The 23,480-nt window shown below is 40.8% G+C and overlaps 1 protein-coding gene across 2 annotated transcripts in view; it reads left to right on the forward strand.

Annotated features, from left to right (window-relative positions):
• The first annotated feature begins 1,957 nt into the window (after nt 1-1,957).
• ADAMTSL3 (ADAMTS like 3) overlaps nt 1,958-23,480 on the forward strand; it is a 567,152-nt gene continuing 545,629 nt past the window's right edge. For both annotated transcript variants that reach the window (XM_020966068.2, XM_020966078.2), the window contains exons 1-2: nt 1,958-2,170; nt 3,902-4,001. In XM_020966068.2, coding sequence (XP_020821727.1) covers nt 2,034-2,170; nt 3,902-4,001 — 237 coding nt within the window. In that variant the 5' untranslated portion in view covers nt 1,958-2,033. The remainder of the gene's footprint in view (nt 2,171-3,901; nt 4,002-23,480) is intronic.

Consider the following 23,480-nt stretch of genomic DNA (forward strand, 5'->3'; position numbering starts at 1 on the left):
GAGAAAAGCTTCCTCCTTCTCCGTTGCCTAATGGAAGCCTGGCCAAAACAATCTCCACTTACCTACTTCGGCTTCTAGCAAAGGAGCATTGTGTGGCTGGTTTAGAGATAACAGCAGTTCTATGAGTGGGAAGTACATTGGTGTACATCCTCACACAGCTACCATCCTGCCCTATTCTTTTATCCCTGGCTGCACAAACTGTGTTATTTTACATTCCCCATACATATCTTGTGTTCTGATCGCTCCTCATCTTTTTTTTTGTTTGTTTTGTTTTGATTTTTGCTCGTGCTATTTATTCCCTCTGTTTCTCTAGTAGTAGGTACAAGTAAGCTTGGAGAGGAATAGGGAGATCTCTCATTCTCTTGCAATTGGGTAAGCCCACAGTAAGATGCCTAGAGGACAACGTGATTGAGTTAAGGCACTTGTGAAAGAAAATGATACTGAAAATAGTTAATAATGCCTGTTGGCTCACTGATATTCAGAAGTAAACAGAAAAACTTCCAAATTAAATAGAGTGACAGGCTGTATTTGAGATTTCATGGGTATAGTGAACTCACTCCTATCAGTTTCTTTTCAACTAAGTATTTTTTAGAGAGTTGCTTTGGCCATGGAGAAGAAGTTAAAAGACTTGCCTAGGGTCACAAAGCCAAAGATTATCAGGGGCAGAATTTGTACCCAGGCCTTCCTGGCTCTAAAGCCAGCTCTCTATGCACCCAGTCACCGTTCCTCTTAGTAATGTAAACACACAGTTACAAAGGAAAAACCTTCACAACATCTAGCAAAGAATCCCAGACTCGGTTTTACCATCCTTACCTTGCTTATCCCGTCCACGTCGCAAGCACACTCCTTAGCCAAACTTTAGGAGTCTGGCTCGTCCATATCGCAGCCCAGTTAGGAGCATTTGTTCCACTAGAGGGTGCTCAGTTCCTAGCTAATGGGGAGGCTGTGTGCCCTCGCGGAAGTGTGAGCAATTTGGAAAAGTTTCCAACTCAGCATATTTTAGCAAGCCCTTCATCGGTTATGTTTAGTTCATACTTTCAGTGTACATGGCCCACGTACAATAGCAAGGAGTTTTGCTGTCCTTGTCGATTTCATGTACTCAGTGCGTGTGTCCTCTGTGTTTCCAATAAGAAGGACGAGGAGAAGGTAAAGGTATTTTAACAGTCTGTGCCTATCACAGCCAAGGAGCTGGATAAAAAGTTAGCCACTAGGGTTTTCGCTGTTTTGGATATTATACCATGGCATAAAACTCTAAAGTTTTACAGGCACAAGACAGATGTTAAAGGTAAAATTCTATCTATTAAACCTCTGTGCGGTACTTGAGTATGTTTTGATCTCTGGGTTTATTATTCCAGAGCCTACCTTGCTCTGAATGCTGCAAAGGTTCTGAATTTGTTTTGCAACATATTCCTCCTCCCCACCCTCCCCTCCCTTGCTGGTTACGTTTTGTAACGCTGCAGCATTTCCACCATAACACGCCCGGGGCTGCAATCCCTGCCTTTGGCACGACACCTGGCAGGAGGCATTGAGCAAGAAGTGGCTTCCAGCAAACTCGGACTAGGAGGATTCTGACCAAGTCCCCTAGCCTAAGGTACTTTATCCACTGAGCAATCACCTGCCCCCAGGGAAAGCAGGGCCTCTGGACACTTTTTCCCTAGCTCTTGGCGTGTTCGCCTCTGTCAGTGACTGTGCGTGATGGAAGGAGAGATGCCTCCGTTATGGGAAGTCGCCTAGGAGGCTAAGCTCCATCCTGGGGCACTGGGCAACTGGGAGGTGGGGGGGAGGTCTTCAATGGGGGTGGGGCGCGTGGTCCAGTGCACTTGCTCCGGTGCTACAGGTGGCGGCGCGCGCGCTCTCCGGAGTCTGGCTCCCGCAAGTGCTCCGCGCCGGGGCAGTCCCAGGAGTGGGGATAGGAGGGGAGGGCGGGGGTTGGGGGGGGTGGAATGGAGAGGTGGGGCAGCCTCGGCTCCAGCACCATTTAACATCTTGGCGGCTGCGACGCCGCGAGTTGGAGGCCGACGTGCAGTAAGGTCATGCTTCTCTGGGCTTGGAATGAGAAGGCATCATCCCCAGTGGTGGTGACAGGATCGCAACTGCTCTCTTCCGAGCCTCGAGCAGAGCTGGAGCGGTCTTTGGGTGCAGGAGACAGAGTACAGGTCATCACTGCAAGGTAGGTACGGTGGAAGACGGAGAAAGTGGGGTGGGCAAGGGAGCCCGCCTGGGAGGGGAGCGAGGCTTCGGATTCTGATGGCACAAAGTTAGAGGCCAGAGCTAGCTGAGCGGCGGGCTAGAAGGAGCCAGACAGCCACGGAAGTTCTCATCAATTGGCAACATGTTAGGGGACCGATTTTGGCACTAAAAGAGGGGGGACAGCATGCCCCATTTATGACATGAGTCGAAGAGGGACGGACCCACCCGAGCAATCCCGAAGGAAGGTATACAGAAATGTCACCCTACGGGGTGCTGTGGCTCTCTGAAGAGTAAAGGGCGCGCGCGTGTGTGTGTGTGTGTGTGCAGGCTCGAAAAAACTGGGGCTCAGTTAAGGGGCATTGAGTGATTGAGTGTGTGTGTGAAGAGGGAGGGGGACACGGGTGACGAGCCACTTGCTGGGGCTGAAGGCAAAGGGAGAGCACGGAGCAAGGGGTAGCGTCCCGGGGATTCTGCATCACTTCGGCGGGGCGCTGGCGCGAAGAAGTCGCGACAGGTCGGAAGAAGCAGCACATTTGCGGATCGCATTAGGTCGGGTCCCGTTAATGCTTTCTCCAGATGAGTGCGAAGCCATCCAATCACCCACGGACAGAGCGGCTCTGCATCGGCGGGGGCGCTGCACTTCCCAGCTCCTCGATACAGAAGTTAGGAATGACCACGGGCCATTAGAACACGCCACTTCTTCAACGTCATCCTTTGCCTATTTCCTGAAACTGAAAGGAAAATATGCAAAAAGACACCCACTCGTAAGCTGCCCACTCTCTTCTCCAACTCCCGGTTGTCTGAGATTCAGGGTCCGCCTCGACCAGGCACAACTCCAGGGTAGAGGGAAAAGTTGGGGTTGCTTTGGCGACCTCCCAGTTTCGGACTACCTGTAGGCGCTCGGGTCTCGGGGGCGTCCTTAAGTTGGCACGGGCCGACGTACAGGTGCAGGACTTCGGGACAGGGGAGATAGGAGGGAGAGGTGGCTCTTCTTCCGGGACTTCCGGGTTTGCAAAGAATCCCGCGGCCGTGGCAGCGGGCCGGACCCTGCGTCTGTTCGGACGTTGCGCCTGGGCAGCTCCGGGAGGACTGACTTCTCTGGACTCCTCGCTCTGTTTCTGGCCGGGTTCCACGTGGAACCTTCACCAGAGAGCCTTTGGGCGGGCACGCGCCAAGCCTTGGCTGGGGCGTCCCAAGATACCTTGGCCTCTGGGTTGCGCTCCCGGCTTGTGCAGGATTGGAGCCTTGGAGTCGCTCGGGCTCCCTTGCAGTCTGAGGCTGGCCCCCGGAGCAAGGCGCCTCGCGGCCCCACCCTGCCGAATGGGAACGCGGGAGGTGGGGCGCTCGGGTGCGGCAGTTTTTCACACGTACACGCACGTGCGTACCGCAAAACTTGCAAATACGTATCATCTCCTGTATTCATATGCACGCACTTGATACATTTTACCCATACTTGCTAGCCAAGGCTCTATCCTTTGGCCAAGTCCACAACTTCTTTTCCCTAATTGGAAATACCTCATCCCGAAAACTGATCACGGCATGTTGTGCCCTGAGTCAGCTTCTCGGCCAGCACAAACCTTTCTCGTGTTGGGGTTGCTCTGAGTCCAATGTCCTATTCCTTGGCCGCGTCCGGCTGAGTCACCAAGCTTCCAGAGGGGTGAGACACAGTAGGGTAGGGGCATTAATTTGACACCATTGCTTTTTCTGACAGGCTGAAGTCAAGCCCTCTGAGATCAGGAGCCATGGTCCTGCCAAAGACCTTCTGTTGGTTGGGCATGTGGATTGCCATTCTCTTCTGCACACGCCTGCAGGTAGGTGGCATGAGGCTGTGGTCAGGTAATTCTTTTGGTTAATTCTTTTAGTTCCATTATTGAACAATAATGTCTCCAAACTTTCTGCATTATTACTTATTTCAAAGAAAAGAGGATCACCAACTGGTATTCTAGTCGTTGGTATTCTAGTCATAAAAGACAGCAAACTTTTCCATCTGAAAAAGTTAGTGGGCTTTAAACAACCTTGTTATTTTTTTCCTCTTCTAGTTAGGATAGACTGCTGTCTGGAGATAGAGTAGAAACCTGTTATTCATCCATACATTTAGGAAACTGAATTGGGTAAGGTACTATGATAGGTGCTGGAAAAACACTAAATCCAATGGAGATAAACTTACATAACTGTTTGAAATAGAACCAACAAATTGGTGTTAGTAGAAAGGAGTCAGAGAAAATTGACATTTATTAGTTGTTAATCTTTAGCAAGTTCTTTTGTCTTTCTGGGCCTCACTTATAAAATAAGGGAGTTGTATTAGATTATTTTGGAAGCTCATTTCAGTCATAAATCTTTTAATTCTATGAATATGTGCAGTGAGAGATATTCCCTCCTACTAGAACCAGGGAATATTCATGGAGGCCTTAGAGCTAGCTTTTGAAGGATGGTTGGGATTTCAAATGGCAGAGGTGGGGGGTGGGGTGGTAGCTAAAATGGAAAGCATTCCAGGAATAGACATCTAAAGGTGAGAATGGGGAAATTCAGGATATTTGTGGAGTGGATAGATACTAAGTTGTATTGTTGAAATAGAAGACAACAGTATTCTGTGACTAGATGTTGAGATGAAGGAGAGGGAATAGTCATAGTTATTATAACCAAAGGTAAAAATAGAGAAGGATGGTGTTATAATTGACAAAGATGGGTAAATCAAGAAGAAAATAAGGTATTGGCAGTGAGATGTTGAGTTCTGTTTTAAACATGTTGGGCATACAGTATCTGCAGGAGACAGTTGACAGATGGAAAATTGAGCCTGGAAAGAGGTTGGAACTAGGGAGAGAGATTTGGTAACTATCTTGAATCCATCCTCCTCACATTTGCCCAATTAATACTCTTCAGGTCAGACTAGGTTTTCATTGTTGTTGTTCAGTTGTTTTCTGTTGTGTCCAACTCTTTGTTGACCTCATTTGGGGTTTTCTTGGCAAAGATACTGGAGTGGTTTGCTATTTCCTTCTCCAGGTCAGGCCAGGTTAGACCTTGGCAAAAGAAGCTTTAGTGGCTCCCTGTTGCCTCAAGGATACTACATAAGCTTCTCTGTTTAGCATTTAAAGCCCTGTACAATGTGACTAAAGTCTACATTTCTAGTCTAATTACACATACCCCCCCCTTTTTTGGGGGGGTGAGGCAATTGGAGTTAAGTGACTTGCCCAGAGTCACACAGCTAGTGAGTGTTATGTGTCTGAGGCCGGATTTGAACTCAGATCCTCCTGACTGGTGCTCTATCCACCATACCACTTAGCTGCCCCACAATACCCTACTTAACGCTCTTTTTTTTTTATAGTTAGACTGGCTGACTTGTGACTCATTTCGCATGACCTTCTATCTCCTGCTTTGATGACTTTGCACAGGCTGTCTCAAAAGCCTGGAATCATCTCCCTCCTCACCCCTGCTTCTTATAACTCCTAACTTCTCTTGAAGCTCAGCTCCAGTGTCACCTGCTTCAAGAAACCTTTCTTAGTTCTGGCAGTTGTTAATGCCCTCCCATCACTGTGTATCTGATTTTTATGTATTCTGTAGTACTTTGCAAACCTATATAAGTGCTAAATATTTTTATTATTATATAAGTTCCTCTAAGGCAGAGACTGTTTAGTTTCTGTATCCACAAGTGCTTAATAAATACTTTTGGAGTAGTCTATTCACCTGTACATGATAATCAAAATTTGGGAATTGATGTGATCACCCAGAAAGAGAATATGTGTGTGTGTGTGTATGTCTGTGTGTGTGTGTGTGCATATATATATATATATATATATATATATATATATACACATATATATATATATATATATACATATATATTTATTTACATACATGTATATATGTATATGAAGGATTGAGGACAGGTCTTTAGGAAATTTCAGTATCAGTTAAGGAGTGGATAAAAGAGGGTCCAGGGAACAAAAAGTTAGAAGGAAAGAGATAGTTTTGCTGGATTCAAAGCAATCAGAACATCAGAAAGTAATCACTAGAGTTTGTTTACTGAAGAAATTGGATTATATAACAAAAAACAATTTGGTCTGCTTGTCAAGAGACCTGTATTCTATTCTGAACTTTGCTGCAAACAGGCAAATTACTTAAAGTCTGTGGATCTTAGTTTCTTCAACTGTAAAATCAAGGGTATGGATGATATACTCTGTCTGAAGTCTCTTGCTTTTCAGTTCTGTTGTGTTCTATTCTGTTATTTAGGGCAAACTGTGTAAGAAACTGCTGGGCCCTTGGGGAGATGCAAGAGTGAGGAAGATATGACTCCTGTCCCTCAGGAAGCTTGCAGGTCTAGCAAGGGAGATAAAAGACATAAATAAAAATACTATATTCATCATAGTTAAATTCTATGGAAAGTATTGTGTAAAGGGGCAAGTGAAGGAGAGAAGTTTATTCACAGACAAAAATGGATATGTCTTAACTTGACCTCAAGAACTTGGGTTGGTCTACTGGAAGCGTAAGTGTATATAGAGCACGGGCTGAGTTTCACCTATGAGTGGGAAGATAAAACACATTGACAGATTAAGGAGGGAGAAAGCACTAACTGGAAAGGCCAGGGAATTAGGGAAGCCTGCTTGGAAGAGGTGGCCTTGAAGATGGACATTCAGAGAAGAAGCAAAGAGAATGTAACACAATCCAGGCACTATGCAAATGTAGATCCAGGAGATGGTATGAAGAGTATAAGGAATAAGTAGTAGTCCAGCTTGCCTAGACTATGTATAGTCTGTGTGAAGGATTTCCCAATCCCAAATGTGTAGGGTTGTTCCAAATTGAGGTACTTCATCTCACAACTCCAATATGTAGTTTATTGACTTGTTTTTATTCTTTTAACAAACTACCACTAGTAAGTTTATAATTTTTTTCCACCAAAAAGTGTAATTTCACTAAATTTTATTTCCTTGGCTAAAAAAGAAACTTTATTTTTTAAAAAAAAATTACATATGCATGTGATCTCTTGAAGATATTTTTGTTTTTAACTCTTAGTATGGTTGCAATTTAATATTACCATAACTACTTAAGTGTTTTTTTCCGGTTCTTGTGAAGTTTATATTGCTATCCTGCTCAAAGTAACAGAAAATGTTATTGGAAAAGGAAATGATACTGATGCTTTCTACAGTAAGATTAGAGCTAGTATGGGGGGTGTAGAGGGATGCTGAAAGTATGACCATCAGTGATGGGGAGAATTGCAATAGTTTCAAAAGACACAGGGAAATTTGAACAGGCAGGTTAATGAGATATGTCTGGAATGGTAGGTTGGATCCAGATTATGGAAGCCCTAAAATGCTAGACTGAGGAGTTTGTAGTTTATCTTAGAAACAATAGGGATCAGGATCCTATGATTTCATTTCTATAAGGAACTCCCAAGTGAGGAAATTCTTATGAATGCAGGTTATCATCTTCTTTGCAATTTATTGGTTGGAAGAGTTGCCTAGAGCACTGAGAGGTTAAGTGATTTGCCCGTTGTCGTATAGCCAGTAAGTGTCAGAGGCAGTTCTGACTCTGAGGCCAGCTCTTCTCTCCACTATGTAACACTGCCTCTGGCAGGATAGGTAACATGGTTAGATACCTGACTTTGAGGAGGAAGAGACTGTAGTCAGGGAGACCATTTAGGAGGCTATTATAATAGACCAAATGAGGGTTGATGAGTGTCTGAACTAAGGTGTTGCTGAGGGAGAGGAGAGAAGGGGAGAGATGTAGAGATGTTTGGGAGATAGAATCAAAAAGGATTTATCAACTAGATGAGTGGGGACAGGTAAAGGAGAGGAAAGATTCAAGGACAGCTGAGGTTATGATTCTTGATGGTGAGGAGAATGATGACATTATCAACAAAATAGGGAAGTTTGAAGAAGGAGTAGGTTTAGAGGCAGAAGATAATCAATGTTCACTTTTAGACAAGTTGAATTTGAGATATGAATGGGGCATTCAAGAAGTGACATTGACATCGAGTACAGAAGGTAAGGATGTAGGGACTGAAGTTCAGGGAAATGATGAGAAATTGACACACAATACAATATACATATATGCCCACGTGCATTTGTGTGCACATGTACATCTATGCATAATACACATATAGACATGTATACATGCACATGCATGTGTATGCATGTATCTATATATAGAGAGAGCAATTTGAGAATTATGCATAGAGATGATTGGAAGCCATGAAAGCTATCAAGATCACCAGGGAATAGAGTTTAGAGTGAGAAGAGAAGAGAATCTGAGGACAGAGCCATGGAGTACATACATACTTAGTGAGTAGGCAATGGATGATGATCCAATAACTAAAAAATAATTATACAGTAAAAGAATATGGCGTCTGTAAATGCAGAATAGAGTATATAGGAATATGAGAGACACACTGTGAGTCCAGGGTAGGAGAGACTGTTCCCAAATGGCAGGAGGGAAGGCAAGGAGGAAGAGGTGGGAAAGCTTTACTGAGGAGCTATACTTCAAATTATGAATAGATTTTCAAAAGGCAGAAATTCAATTCAATTCAACAGACATTCATTAAGCTTTTCCTCTGTGGAGAGAAAACTGTGTGATGAATTGAATAAAGACCCACACTTTATGTGTGATGCAGTTTTTGCTGTCATAGAGCTTACAATCCAGTGATAATGGGGAAGGCATGCTAGTTATAAGTAACTGCGAGCAAAGGCATGGAGGTGGGAGTGTACTAGATGGGTACTAGGGACGTTGAGTAGTCCAGTTTGGCTGAGACAAATGTTGAAAGTTTGGGTGTTAGCATGAGATTAGGCTGGAGAGGTAAGGAGGCAGCAGGTTGTGTGGGGACCTTAAATGCCGGGTTGTGGAGTCTGGGCTTCACTTTGGTGGGTAGTGAGGAGCCTTTGTAGAGTTTTGAGCAGAAGAGTGACAGGAATAGATCTGTGTATAAGGAAGATGATCCTGGCAGTTATAAGAAGCATAGTTTAGGGGGAGGATAGATTAGAGATGAGGGATTAGAGCTTGCATTACATGAGGATGTATATTTAAAATAACTCTAGACGGCATAAAATACCTGGGAGTACACCTGCCAAAACAAACCCAGGAACTATATGAACAAAATAATAAAAACTTTTTTACAAATAAAATTATATTTAAATAATTGGAGAAATATTAATTGTTCATGGATAGGTAGGGCCAATATGATAAAAATGACCATTTTGCCTAAACTAATTTATACAGTCAATGCCATCCCAATTAAATTACCAAAATATTATTTTACTGAGTTAAAAACAATAATACCAGAATTCATTTGGAAGAATAAAAGGTCAAGAATATCAAAGGAACTAATAAAAAAAGTAAATGAAAGAGGCTTAGCAGTACCAGATCTTAAACCATATTATATGGCAATAATTATCAAAACTTCTGGTACTAGCCAAAAAATAGAAAGGTAGATCAGTGGAACAGAGTAGACACACAATTTATAGTAACTTTGTGCCTGACAAGTGTAAAGATTAAATTTTTTGGGATAAGAATTTATTATTTGGTGAAAATCATTGGGAAAGCTGGAAAGTGGTCTGGTAGAATTTTGTCATAGACAAATATCTTACGCCATTTACCAAGATAAGGTCAAAATGGATACATGATCTAGATATAGAGATATTACAAGAAAATTTGAAGAGCATGGAACATATTATCTATCAGAGTTAATTGACAGGTGAACAATTTATGAGTAAACAAGAGATAGAGAGTAGTGTGAGGTATAAAACAAATAATTTTGATTATGTTAAATTAAAAAGATTTAATGCCAATAAAGCAAATGTAGACAAGATCAGAAGGAAAGCAGAAAATATGAGACATTCCCCAGTTGATAAATGGTCAAAGGATATGAACAAGCACTTTTGAAGAAATCAAAACTCATATGAAAAATGTTCTAACTCATTATTGATTAGACAAATACAAATTAAGACAACCTTGAGATATCAAATTGGCTAAAACAACTGAAGGGCAAAGCTACAAATATTCGAAGGAATGTGAAAAGTTGGGACACTAATTCACTGTTGATGGAACTGTGAACTCATCCAACCATTTTGGAGAGCAATCTGGAATTATGCCAAAAGAGTTATTAAATTGCCTATACCCTTTGACCCATCAATATCACTACAAAGTCTCTTTCCAAAAACGATTAGGGAAAAAGGAAAAGAGCCTATGTGTTCTAAAATATGTATAGCAACTGTCTTTGTGGTGGCAAAGAACTGGAAATTGTAGGGGTGCCCATCAGTCGGGTAATGGCTGAACAAGTTGTAGCATGTGATCATAATGGAATACTGTGCTGTAAGAACAGATGAGCTTGATGATCTTAGAAAAACATGAATAGACTTGCATGAAATAATGAAGTGTGAAATGAGAACTAAGAGAACATTGTATATAATAACAGCAATTTAAAGAATTTAAAGAATAAGTTGGAGTGACTAAGTCATTTTGACTCTTGTTAATACCAAATTAACTACAAAGGACCTATGAAGGAAGTTGCTATCTGCATTCAGAGAAAGAACTAATAAATAGAAGTATGTATAGAATGATTTTACATATGTATGTGTACATATATATGTATAGATATATATTTATGTCTAATGCTTAGCCATTTCTAGGGAGAGGGGGAGGGAAGAAAAAAGGGAAAAAAAGAAAGTTACATGATAACTTTTATATATTTAAAAGGAATAGCAAGTAGTATAGAATGGATTTGCAGTTTTATATGCAAAAAAAAGGAGAAAGAAGGAATGTATATCACTGATGGGGACAGAAAATGGAAGTGCTCCCCACCCTGCTAGAAATCTGTGGTGCCTAGTAATAGATCTGCAGCTTCATGTGCCATCATATTTTTTTTATTATACTATGTTATAGAAACCCTTGTTTTATTCCATAAAATAAAAATAAAATGAATTTTACAGAAGAAAGAGAGAAATCTCTGGAGAAGCTGATGTGAGAGCAGCCTCCAGTCTTGGAGATCAACTTGGTAAAGCTTTAGGAACTACCAGTAAATTACAGTCCTGTTGATTGTGGAGATACTCAAGGTTTTTGCTTGGTACTGTGACCTGACAGAAGCAGTGTTTGAGGAAGATTAATCTGATCTCAACATAGTGAAGTGGACAGCTCATTGGAGGCAGAAAGATATGGGCTTGAATCTTGCCTCAGACAAGTGTGTAACTGTGGGCAAATCATTTAACCTCTTTGTACCTCAGTTTTCTCATCGGTAAAATGAGAGGGGGAGACTTAGTTACTCCTTTGGGACCTTTGTCCCTCTACCTCCATAATTCTGTGATTATAGGGCAGAGGACTTGGAAAGTAAAGGGTCTAATTGATGTGCAGTTATCCAGGTAGGAGCTGATGGTGGGCTGAGTTGATCGAAGTGGAAGTTCAGAGGAAGAAGAGATAGATGCAAATAACTTTAGAATATTGTATTTAAATGTCATTCTAGTGCCTGCATGTGAGATTGGAGTAGCCACATGCTCTGGGGAATGCTGTTGTCACTTTTATGCACACTCCTTGTGAAAGCAGAGAGAAGACAGTGTGTTTGGTTCTCATAGAATGGAATTCGGTGTTGGCGTTATGCCCTGCTCTCCACATACGATTCCATCTTGCTCTCTTTATGGGATGTTTCTATTTTTTAACACAGACAGGTTGAAGTAATCAACTAGTCATTGTGAGGAGGTTCCTGAAATTTTTATGGTATGCCACATTTGGGGCCCTCAAAACTTGACCTTTAATTTTTTTTTTCTTATTCTTCTGCCATATAAAGCCTTATTGTCTTGACCTTAACTACATGGGAGGCCTGTGTGCTTCCTTTATTGATTTTTTGGGTAGTTTTAGATGAGTCATATTATCTGTAATGTGATTTGATTGCAGAATTTTTGCATTCTTGGAATCATTGTATCTTCTGTTTAGCTGGTTGGTGAGATGACTCGTAGATAGCATTTATCCCCAGCATACTGTTAAGTTGCCCAATTTTCTGCTGCACAGGATTCAATTCAATTCAGCAGTTTTTGAGAGCCTGTGTATTAGGTAATGTGATAGGTGTTAGAGATATAAATATAAAGTAAAAAAATAGTCTTTACCCTCAAGGAATTTACATCATACTGGGAAGAAACAGTGAGTATGCAGATAAGCAATACAAACTATGTGTGTATGTAATACAAGGAGGGAGGGAGGCCTCCAGTAGGAAATGATACTTGAACTGTTGTGTTTGGGGAAAACTAGGGATTTTATGCAAGGGTTTTTCAGATGCCTGGACCTTTTACTGTATGGCATTTGGAAACAGTATTGTAAGGCAGTGGCATGTCCCTAGGGAAGAAGGGATTCATTTTACTCAGAGAGAATAACACAGGAAGGAGGGACCCTGCAGCATAGAATACATTAAGAAAAGCAAGCTGTTACTTAGAAAATTCATAAGTCTATTTTTTTCAATTGATAAAATTCTCTCCAACTGTTTCTGTAAATTGGAGCTTTCTATAACCTGAAAGCATTCGATTCTGATTCTCAGAAGATTTCATTATCAGATTTCAGTTTGAATTTGAAATCAGATGAATAAGATATTTGAAGGATAGGCTTTTGTGACAGGGGGCACCTTGGGATTGTGGAAAGTGCTGTATCATTTCCTAAATGCCGTCTAGTCTGCTGTCTCCCTGTTGTTCAACATGTGGCCCCATTTATTATCCAGTAACACTAGCTGTCCACAATATATAAAGTAGCTGGGTGGTAGAGTGGACAGAGTGCTTGACATGGGGTCAGGAAGACTTGAGTTCAAATCCTGCCTCAGATACTTATTAGTTGTGTGACCCTGTGCAAATCACTTAACCTCTCTACCTCAATTTCCTTATCTGTAAAATGGGGATAATAATAGTATCTACCTCCCAGGATTGTTGTGAGGGTAAGATGAAATACAAATTATAAAGCCTTATATAAATACTAACTATTATTCTAATTTTTATTTTTATTTATGTACTGAATGATGAACTCCATTAGCATTCATTATGAGCAATAGACGTTCCTCTGTCATTTGTTTTTTCTTCTATGGCTTATTAAACTGAGCTCTTTTGAATGGCCATGGTTCTTAATAGTATTCCAGATCTTGATATAATTAACACATCAGCCACAAACTGAAGCATCTGGAGAATATAACCATCTGTAGGGAATTTCTCTTCTATTTGGACTTAATGCAGGGCATTCTTTGGCTAGCATCCATCACTCTATTTTATGCTTCAATTGTTGAAGATAATCAGAGGATCCTTGGACAAATCTCATCTCTTTAGGACCAATATTTTCTCTGATGCCAGGGTTGCAGAGAGAGGCCAGGTGGGCATAAGCAGGCAGCAGCACAGCTCGAGTAATGACAACTTTCACACAAAAAGTGGTGTCCGGGATATCATCCAGGAAGTGTATGATCAGAAAAGGAGGTGAGCTGCTTACGTAGTGAGGGATGACAGGCTTTCTGAGTATTATACTGATACCCACACAATATTAGAAAGACCTAAAGGGAGACCCCCAGTACCTTGGCTAGCCCCTCTAAAGTAGAGTTATGGGGCAGGGAACATATGGATGAGAAGTCATATTAGGATTATCATCTGCACCATTGGTGGGGGAGGGAGTGAATACTCCTATTAGCTGAGATCACTGAACCATCTCGCTATTGAAATTGAAGGTCATACGTATTGTTTTAATGATTCTTCCATTTCTAAACCACAGAGAGTGTCAGCTTCAGCTAGAAAGAAGCTGAGGAGAAATTAGGCTTAAGACTAATAGTTTCAGCCTTTGCTCCCATTCGCTTTGGTCTGAAGAGGCCATAAATGGATAGAAAGCTACATTTGGAGTCAGGAAAGCTAAGATTGAATGCCTGCCTCTGACTTGTACTAACTGACTATGAACAGGTCATTCACTGTCTCTGCCTTTGACAGCTCCTATCGACTGTAAGTTACAGAGGAGCCACCTCTCTGCATCAGCGAAGGGATTTCCCCACACTGATGAAATCCCAGGTTGGACTTAAAAACAGAACAAAACTAATCAATTGATGTAGCACTTTGTAAACTTTAGAGCACTGTATAACTATGAGCTATTATTATTAACACTGAATTTATGAGGCAATTACATATATCCAAATGAAGTAATTAGTATAACAACTGAAGATAGTACTGATCCTGCTCAAACCAACTCTTCCTGATTTTCTTGTCTATTACGGGCACCATCATTTTCCTTATTACCTAAACTCAACATTTCAGGGCTATCTTGTACTATTCCTGCCTCCCTCCCTCATACAATTATTCAAACTCCAAATCCTGGCAATTTTACCTCCAACATACTCCTGGATTCCACCCTCTTGTTTCTATTCCTCGGTACTACCATCATCTTACACTTGAATTATTATTGCATTAATCTCCTAAGAGCTCTCCCCACTACTAGTCTCTGGTCTGCTCTATGTATTGCTGTCAGATTCATCTTGCCAAAGTTCTGCTCAGATCATATTGCTTTCCTCATTAACAACACCTTTACTCTCTCCATTGCCTATACAATTTAACCCAAACTACTTATTAGTTTTTTTTCTTCTTTATCCTATAGGATTTCTCTGCATTTCCATCCATATCTTCTACCAGTCTCTTACACTACTATACAATTTGGATAAATTGGATTACTCACTGTTCCCCAGACATGTCGCATGATTGTCCTCCTTCTCCCCACCCTCACCCCCTTACTCTGTCTTTGTTCAAGCCAATTTCTGTGCCTGGAAGGACCTCCTCCTACCTCTGCTCGCCAAATACCTAATGTTTCTCCTCTATTACCAGTCTAAATATTTTCTATTTTATGAAATTTTCCTTGATCATCCTAATCAGGAGGCAGTACAGTACAGTGATGTATATATTCCAATACATTCGCCAAGGAATATAGTAGCCAAACTCCAAAATTAACGGATCAAAGAGAAAATATTGCAAGCAGCCAGAAAGAAAAAATGTAAATGTCATGGAACCACAGTCAGGATTACACAGGACCCTGCAGCCTCTACATTAAAAGATCGTAGGGTATGGAATACGATATTCTGTAAGGCAAAGGAGCTTGGATTACAACCAAGGATCAACTATCCAGCGAAAATGAGCATAATCTTTCAGGGGAGGAGATGGATATTCAACAAAATAAGGGACTTCCAAACCAGTACATTCATGCATTTCAGTTTGGTTAGCTACTCCGTAATTGATGAGAATCTACTTTGATATCAGTTCTTAGCTACCATAAAAGTACTGCTATAATGAATGTTGTGATGTGGGCTTTTCTTTCTGTTTCTGACTTCCTTGGGGCATTTAACCAGTGGCATTTCTGGGTCAAATGTATCACTTTCAAAGCATAATTCCAAGTTGCTTTTCAGAATGGTTATGCCAATTTACAACTCTACCAATAGTATATTAATATGCCTGTTTTTACATAGTCCCTCCAATACTGACTCTTCCCATCCTTTCTCATCTTTCCTATTTTCTGGGTACAACGTAATAATGCAGAGTTTTATTATATAATGGTTTGGAACAGTGCTTTATATGGCTGGCCCAGGATGCAATGGGAGATATTTGTTAAAGAGCTTTTTTTCCCCATTGAATACCTTTTCTTATTATTGTGGTAGTACTGAGTGTACTGATGCAAAAGCTTTTCAATTTCATGTAATTGAAATTTTCTATTTTTGATTTTGCTATTATCTCTATTTTTTTGTTTGGTTAGGAATAGGCTCCACTATCCATAGCTGTGAAAGTAAGTGATCTGATTTTCTTCTTTTTTAAAATTTTTTTAATTGGTGTGACCCATGACATTCACATTGAGTATTTATTTTGAGCTTATATGCTGTATAAAATAGGATATTGGTCAAAAGACCCATTTCTGCCAAAAATACTTCCTAGTTTTTCCAGAAGTATTCTTCTCAAATACAAAGTTCTTTCCCAAATAATTTGTCTTCTAAGGTTTATTGAGTACTGAGTTCTTGAATTGATACATTTCTGATGCTTTCTTATCTTGTTTGTTCCACTGACCTACTTTTCTATTTTTAAAAATGAGATCTAAATAGTTCTGATGATTTTTGCTTTTTAGTACAATATGAGGTCTGGTGCAACTTACCCTTTTCTAAAAATGAAATACAGTAAGTCAGTGGGGCCTTCTGTTTTGAATTCTTTTTATAATACATTTTGCAATTTTGCTTCTACATTCAATAAACAAACAGGTTTTGAGAATGAAAGTATGAGCAATAATTTGTTCTTTAAGAAGTTTGACAGTGGTAATTGACAACATATATTTACTGACGTTGCTCAACAGACTCTTACCAGAGACCAATTGCATAAAATAATTTGTGAAGAGATTGCTTCATGTTTCCATGTTAACTTATGATATTTAACATTTTTAGGAAAAGTAAACAATCACAATTGCATTCTTTGAAATGTGGTTTCCAGGAAAAGCTAACTTGTAATGCTTTGAGTTTCATTAAGAATTGTATTCAACAGTGCCCACTTTAATTTTGTCTTGGCATGAAAAAAATGACATGCAACATAATCAGTCATGTACACAAATGTTGTGGGCAGCTAGGTGGCAGAGTGGGTAGAGTGTCTGGCCTGGAGTCAGGAAGACCTGAGTTCAAATACAGTCTTACTAGCTATGTGACCCTGGACAAGTCCCTTAACTCATTTCCTCATCTGTGAAATGAGCTGGAGAAGGAAATGGCAAATATTATCTCACTTTATCTCAGCAATAATCCTGGAAGCTAGAAGCTATTACTGCCCCTCTTTTAGAAATGAGAAGACAGAGGCAGGCAGATGTTAAATGACTTCCCCTAGGTCACAGCTAGTAAGCATTCGAGGTGAGATTTGACACCCCTATTTTACAGAAGAGGAGACTGTGGCTCAAAAAGGTATAGTGACATGTCCCAGATTATGCATTATGCCAAGACTGGAACCCCAATCTCATGGATTCTCCAACATGTGTATTTGTCATGTGGTCATTTTTCGGTCATGCTTGACTCTTCATGACCCTATTTGGGGTTTTCTTGGCAAAGATACTGGAATGGTTTGTAAAGCACTTTGCAAACTTTAAAGTACTCTATTAATGCTAGTTTTTGTTTCTTAGTTGTCCGTCCATCTGAATAATTTTCCATCTTCCACCTCAGTGCTTTTGCATAGACTGCCCCCTCCCCTGGGATGCTCTCCCTCCCTCAATTCACCTTAGTTCATTTGGTTCAAATGAACTAAGCATCTTCAAGTTCAAGGGGTACTTTCTGATTTCCCCCTTCCCCCCTTTAGTGCTCTTTCCTCGTTTCATACTTACTTTTAGTGAACTTCCCCTTGAGTTACTTCCCAAACTTCTACTGGGACTGGTAGATTGGGGCTCTAGGCGGCTGTTGATTATTTCCTGTTTCAGGTTCCTTTTTTAGGTAATTCCAAGGGATTGGGGTTTCTAATGGCTATCTTGTGTGTTCCCCAGTATTTCTTAACCAGTTGATAATAAGTAGCTTTTATAAAGGGATTTTGCTGAGAAGGTATTGTAAGGATAGAAGTTACAAAAATATTCTCTAGAATGGATGTTTGTGCAGATGCAAAATCCATGGGGAGAGTGAGCTCAAGCTTAAAATACAAAGGGAATCAGGCACATAAGTGGGAAACACAGAGATCCACGGTTCCTTCTTTATTCTTAGCCCTACGAGTATTGTTCCCACCAGTTTGTTCTGGTATGGTATCCCAGGTGGATGAATTTTTCTCTTGCTCAGCTGGGCTAATTCCTTGAAGGATGTGCTTGTCCTGGTTAATAGATCAATCTACTGCTGGGGCTGGGTCAAGCAGGTGACTCCTTAGGGCTAGCTCTTCACTGGATTCAGCTACTGCTGCTATTTGCTCTGGTTGTCTCTGTGACCAAATCTGGTTGATTAGAGGAACTCCAGTGGCTCTTCAAACTTTTCAGAGCTCAGGAGGTTGCAGCTTGCTCAACTCCATCTCCAGATACTCATTCATAGACTGTAAGAAAAGATTAAATACAAAGGAGACAAGATGAACAGAGACACTATGCATTCATGCATGCGTGGTGGCTGGATAGGAGACACAGTGGTCTTTCTCTTCCCCACCCAGTGGCTCACAGTAATTCTCCTCAATCAAAGAGATTGAGAGACCATTTGCTTAAACCTTTTCAAAGTGGCTCCTGCTCCTCAGCTAATTGAGAAGACTCATTATAGTAATGGTGCCTCAGTCACTCATTGCTAGCCAGAAGGCTCACCAAGCCTCCATGTGTTGGATTGAAATTAGACAGAGAACATTACATATGCCCTGCATAAGCCACCAGGAAGGGTAAATCTTCATGTGCTCTAAGGCCTGGGTCCTCCCTTGGCCAGTCCCCCCATTATATTTGTATCTATCTATCTATCTATCTATCTATCTATCTATCTATCTATCGGTCTAACTTATCAATGAACATGTTAAGTCCTCTAGTAGAATTTAAGCTTCAGAAGTGTAGATTTAGTGTTACTGTTGTATCTGTGTCCCCAGTGCCTTGTTCTTAATAAAAGTGCTATATATTGAGAGATTACAAAAAGACCTCCGGCTTTGTTGGATGGCTGAAGAAAATGCTGTAGAAAGTAGTGATGAAAATTTTTTTTAAAAGTAGTGATGAAGGGTGGTAGTGGCCACAGCACAGTGGCATGAGTGCTGTATGTGCACTCGTCGAGAGCCTGGGTTTTGAGACCTAGCCCTGTTACTGGCTTTGTGACTCTTATGGACAAGTCACTTCTCTCTGGGCCTGAATTTATTCTTCTGCAAAATAAGGGGTTTAACATGGATGACTAGTAAAGTTCCTTCCCAGCTCTGTATTTATGGTAGGCTATACAAGTGATTTGAGTATGGGCTTTTTTTTTTTTTGGAGGTCTTCTGTGATGACCTGTTATTGTGGAAATCTTACTTGACTAGGAAAAAAAAAACAATAAGTCCTGTCTTCTGCTTATAGATCTTGGTATCAAATATAAGCACAGAGAAGTAGAATGTCCTTGAGGCCCAGGACTCTTTCTTTTTTGAGAGGGGGGTGGTATTTCTAGCACTTAGCATACAGCCTGGAACATAGTAGGTATTGAATAAATTCTTGTTTAATTGAATTGATTAGGAAAGAAGAGGATCATTAGATATGTAAAGAAACTGATTTAATAAAGCAAACAGTGGCTATACAGGTTAAACACGCTTGGCTACTGGTGAACAATACTCCTGAAGTCAAGGCCTCAAATTTCTGCTTTATGAGATGTCACCTTCTTTCCTTTCCTGGCATTTGAAGGGAAGTTGGTATCCTGAGGCACATGTGGCTGACCTTCAGAATCACACCACCAGAGTGATCCAAATGGCTGTTAACTATGTGGTAAAGATAGACACATTTCTGAAGTATGCTTTGGCAATAAAAATTGAGCTCTAGTCTCTAGTCTCCTAACAAGGTGTCAGGACAGAAGAGAGAACTGGGGCCAGTGGGTATCTTGAACTCCCAGAAAAGTAGGTGCAAATGCTTTTATTTTTCCCTGGATGCATTCCCTCCAAATTGAGAGTCATAAATTGAAGATATAGTACATTCTGCTCAGATATGTTTGACTCATCTACCAACCAGTAGGGGAGAAGGGAAGGGAATAAGCATTTATATAGTATCTACTATGTGCCAGGTGCTTTACAAATATTTTCTCATTTGATTTCCACAACTGAAGTAGGTGCTATTATTATCCCAATTTTTACAGTTGAGGAAACTGAGGCAAACAGCTAGTATGTGATTGTAGTCAAATTGAAACTCAGGTCTTCTTGAGTGTAGACCCAGTGTTCTACCCACTACATATCTACCTGCACTAAAATTAAGTCCTTATGTAGTCAAAACTAGATTCATGTATTCTTTGGATCACTAAAGTGAGTAGGTCTCTCTGGTCTCAGAGAGAAGTACTACATGTATCAGGGGCATATTTGGAATTCCTATAAGAGGTGATCAGTGTTGAAGAAATGGCTATGACTAGATTAATGTATTCAGACCCCAAGCATATTCTCAGAGATTCTGCCTTGCTTGAAATAAGTTTTAGTCTCTTTGGAGCATTTCATGTGAATGTTAGGATGACCTGTCCAAACTTTCTGTGCTTATATATACAATAATAATAGCTAGCATTTATAGAAATACCAGCTATGTGCTAGCCACTGTACTTAGTACTTTACAGATATCTCATTTGGTCCTTACAATAACCCTGGGAGGTAGGTGCTGTTATTATCCCCATTTTACAGCTAAGGAAACTGAGTTAAACAGAAGTAGAGATTAAGTGACTTGTTCAAGGTCATACTTGACCTTCTAAGTGTCTTGCTTAAGGTCATACTTGACACAGTAAGTGTCTGAGACTGGATTTGAACTCACTTGTTCCTGACTCCAGGCCCAGCAGGCCATTCTACTCCATACCCTTTAGCTGCCTCATAATAGCTAGCATTCATATAGTGCCTTAAGGTTTGCCAAGCACTTTACACATATTATTTCATTTGATCCTCACAACAACCCTGAGAGGTGGGTGCTGTTATTGTCTCCATTTCCATATGGGGAAACTGAGGCAGACAAAGGTTAAGTGACTTGCCCAGGGTCGGACAGCTAGGAAGTATCTGAGGCTGAATTTGACCTCGGTTCTTTCGGACTTCAGGCCCAGTGCTCTAGCCACTGTGCCACTTAGCCACCATATAAGATGCATAAGCAATAAAATGCATCAGGAAGTAAATACAGGTGTGGCCCCGGAAACATTTATCTTTGGGATCTCCAGAGCACTTAACAAAAATAAGATCAACTAATAAAAAAACCCTCCAAAACTCAGTGCTTAGAGCGGGGGTGTTTTCTGTGAATGGAATATGGGAGGAGGAAAATAAGCCAGACACTATATCTAGCTTCAGGATCTTTGACTCGACAAAACATTGGCCTAAAATTTCCCTCAGAAACCAAAGACCCAAGGAATCACATTAAAAAGTTAGGGATTAAAAGAAAGATTATAAAGTCCTTTAGCTCTCAGACATCAGCTGTGGTGTTAGTGGTACAAAAAAGAGTGGGAAAATTAAAATGTTTCTGGACTACAAACCATTCAATGAAGTAGAAGGTTTCCAAGCCTTACATCTGGCCTTAGGTATACAGTCAGCACTGCCTGAATCCCAGGGCAGGTGAATTCGAAAGGAATTTCCTGTATTCCGGGAGCTTCTACCCATCTGAAGTATGTGCCTCCAAGAAATCTCAGCAGCTCACCATTCCCACCTTTCAGAACCTCAAGGGGAAAAGGGGGCAAGGATTCAAAGTGATTCTGAAGTTTTGATCTACCTGGATAATCTTGTTCTGTTTGAGAAGACCAGACAAGTAGCGAGTATTGAAGATAGAGATCAGTTGGAAGTGGTGTTTGGGAAGATACTATGGGAAACACAAAAGGGGTGACTCAGGATACTAGATCAGTTGGAAGCTGGGTTTGGGAAGATACTATGGGAAGCACAAGAGGGGTGATTCAACATACCAGATCAGTTGGAAGCAGCTATTTTAAAGCTGTATGTTAACAAAAGTCTACAGATTTGACTTTTGTTAACGTACAGCTTTAAATATGTAGGTCACCCAGTGTCTCCAAAGGGAAATAAACACCAACCTGGAGAAAGTTGAGGTGCTTAGCACGTGACCACATCCAAAGTAGGATAATGGACTCAGAGTTTCCCCAGGGTTTAGTAGATATTACTGAAGGTTTGCTAAGAGTTTTGCCACTATCACTGAATCCCTAAATGGACTTCCATGGGGATACCAAGTTGGAAGGAGACAAAAGAGAAAAAGGAGAATAGGAAACCACAGCTCAAACAATGACAGGTGAAGAATTCTAATGCCTTGGAACCAAGTGGAGGCTGCTGGACTCAGAAGCATGGTCAGCTTTCAAAGGCCTTATTCACTGTCCAACTTACATGCCAGCATTCATTTTTGCAGACCCAGACAAGTCCTTTGTGTTGTACGTAAATGCAACCTGGGGGAGTTAGGATTTATATGATTTGTGCCAAGCTTCCTACCTGAAGGCTGTCAGTGAGTTTAGCACTTCCTGACAATGAGGTCTGTTATCCTGTCCACAAGTGGGAGTGTTTGGCACAGAGAAATGTAGATTTGGAATAGAGAATATGAGCACTGACTACATGTCACTCAATACACATTTGTTTTACGCAAGGAAAGTTAAAGCTCCTTAATGCTTATTGTAATATGTACTTCTTCCTCTACTATCTCTTATAACCAACCTTTACCAAGTATAATCACATACTCCTTTAGCATTATTATGGATTCTTCCTTTTTTTTTCCTTTGGGGGTAAGGGGTAAGGTAGGACAGAGAAGGTAGATCTTTGTTTTACATGTCTTCCTTCAGTAATTCTGATACTTGCTTTCTTACTTACATTACATTACAGAAGCAGAGAATCTGAGAGTTCAGAGGGACCTTTAGCAGCTGACTAGTTCAATCCATAACTTAAATGGATGCCCACTATACCTGACAAGTTGTCACTTAGCTGCTTCTAGAAGATCTCTGATGAGGAGGACTCTACCTCCCCAGGCCACCCATTTCACTTTTGGGCAGTTCTAATGATACTTTTCCTGGCTTCAAGCCTCAATTTTTATCTTTTGGTAATTTCTACCTCTGCTTCTGGTTCTGCCATCTAGAGCCAAACAGGATAAGTGTCCTGTCTTTTCCATATGACAGCTCTTCAAATACTTGAACACAGCTATCATCCAACCCTTCTGAGGTATACAACTTTATGTATTATATATTATATTACATTATATTATACGTTATAGCAACTTACATAGCGCTTTAAGGTGTTTGAAGTATTTGATAAACAACATCTTATTTTACCCTCAGAACAACCCTGGGAGGTAGGTACTATTATTATCCCCATTTTACAGATGAGAAAACTAAGGTGGATAGAGGTTAAGTGGCTTGTCCAGGATCATGTAGCTGCAAGTGGCTGAGGCCAAATTTGAATTCAGGTCTTCCTAACTTCAGGTTTAGTGCTCTGTACATTAGTTTTCTCCTCAACAGACACAACATTCCAGGTTCCTTCAACCAATCCTCCTATGACGTGGACTCAAGACTCTTCACTATATCCTGAGTGCTCTATAACTTATCAGTGTCCTTAAACTGTGGTACCCAGAACTGAGTGCAGCATTTCATTTGGAATCTAGATAGAGCAGAGTATGACATCATTCTTGGAAGCTGTGTCTCTCTATGTTGTCTAAGGTTGCATTAGATTAGCCTCTTTGATTGACATTCATGACTTGTACTG

Source organism: Phascolarctos cinereus, unplaced genomic scaffold, assembly GCF_003287225.1.
Source record: "Phascolarctos cinereus isolate Bilbo 61053 unplaced genomic scaffold, phaCin_HiC Scaffold_3;HRSCAF=262, whole genome shotgun sequence".
NCBI classification, from domain to species: domain Eukaryota; kingdom Metazoa; phylum Chordata; class Mammalia; order Diprotodontia; family Phascolarctidae; genus Phascolarctos; species Phascolarctos cinereus.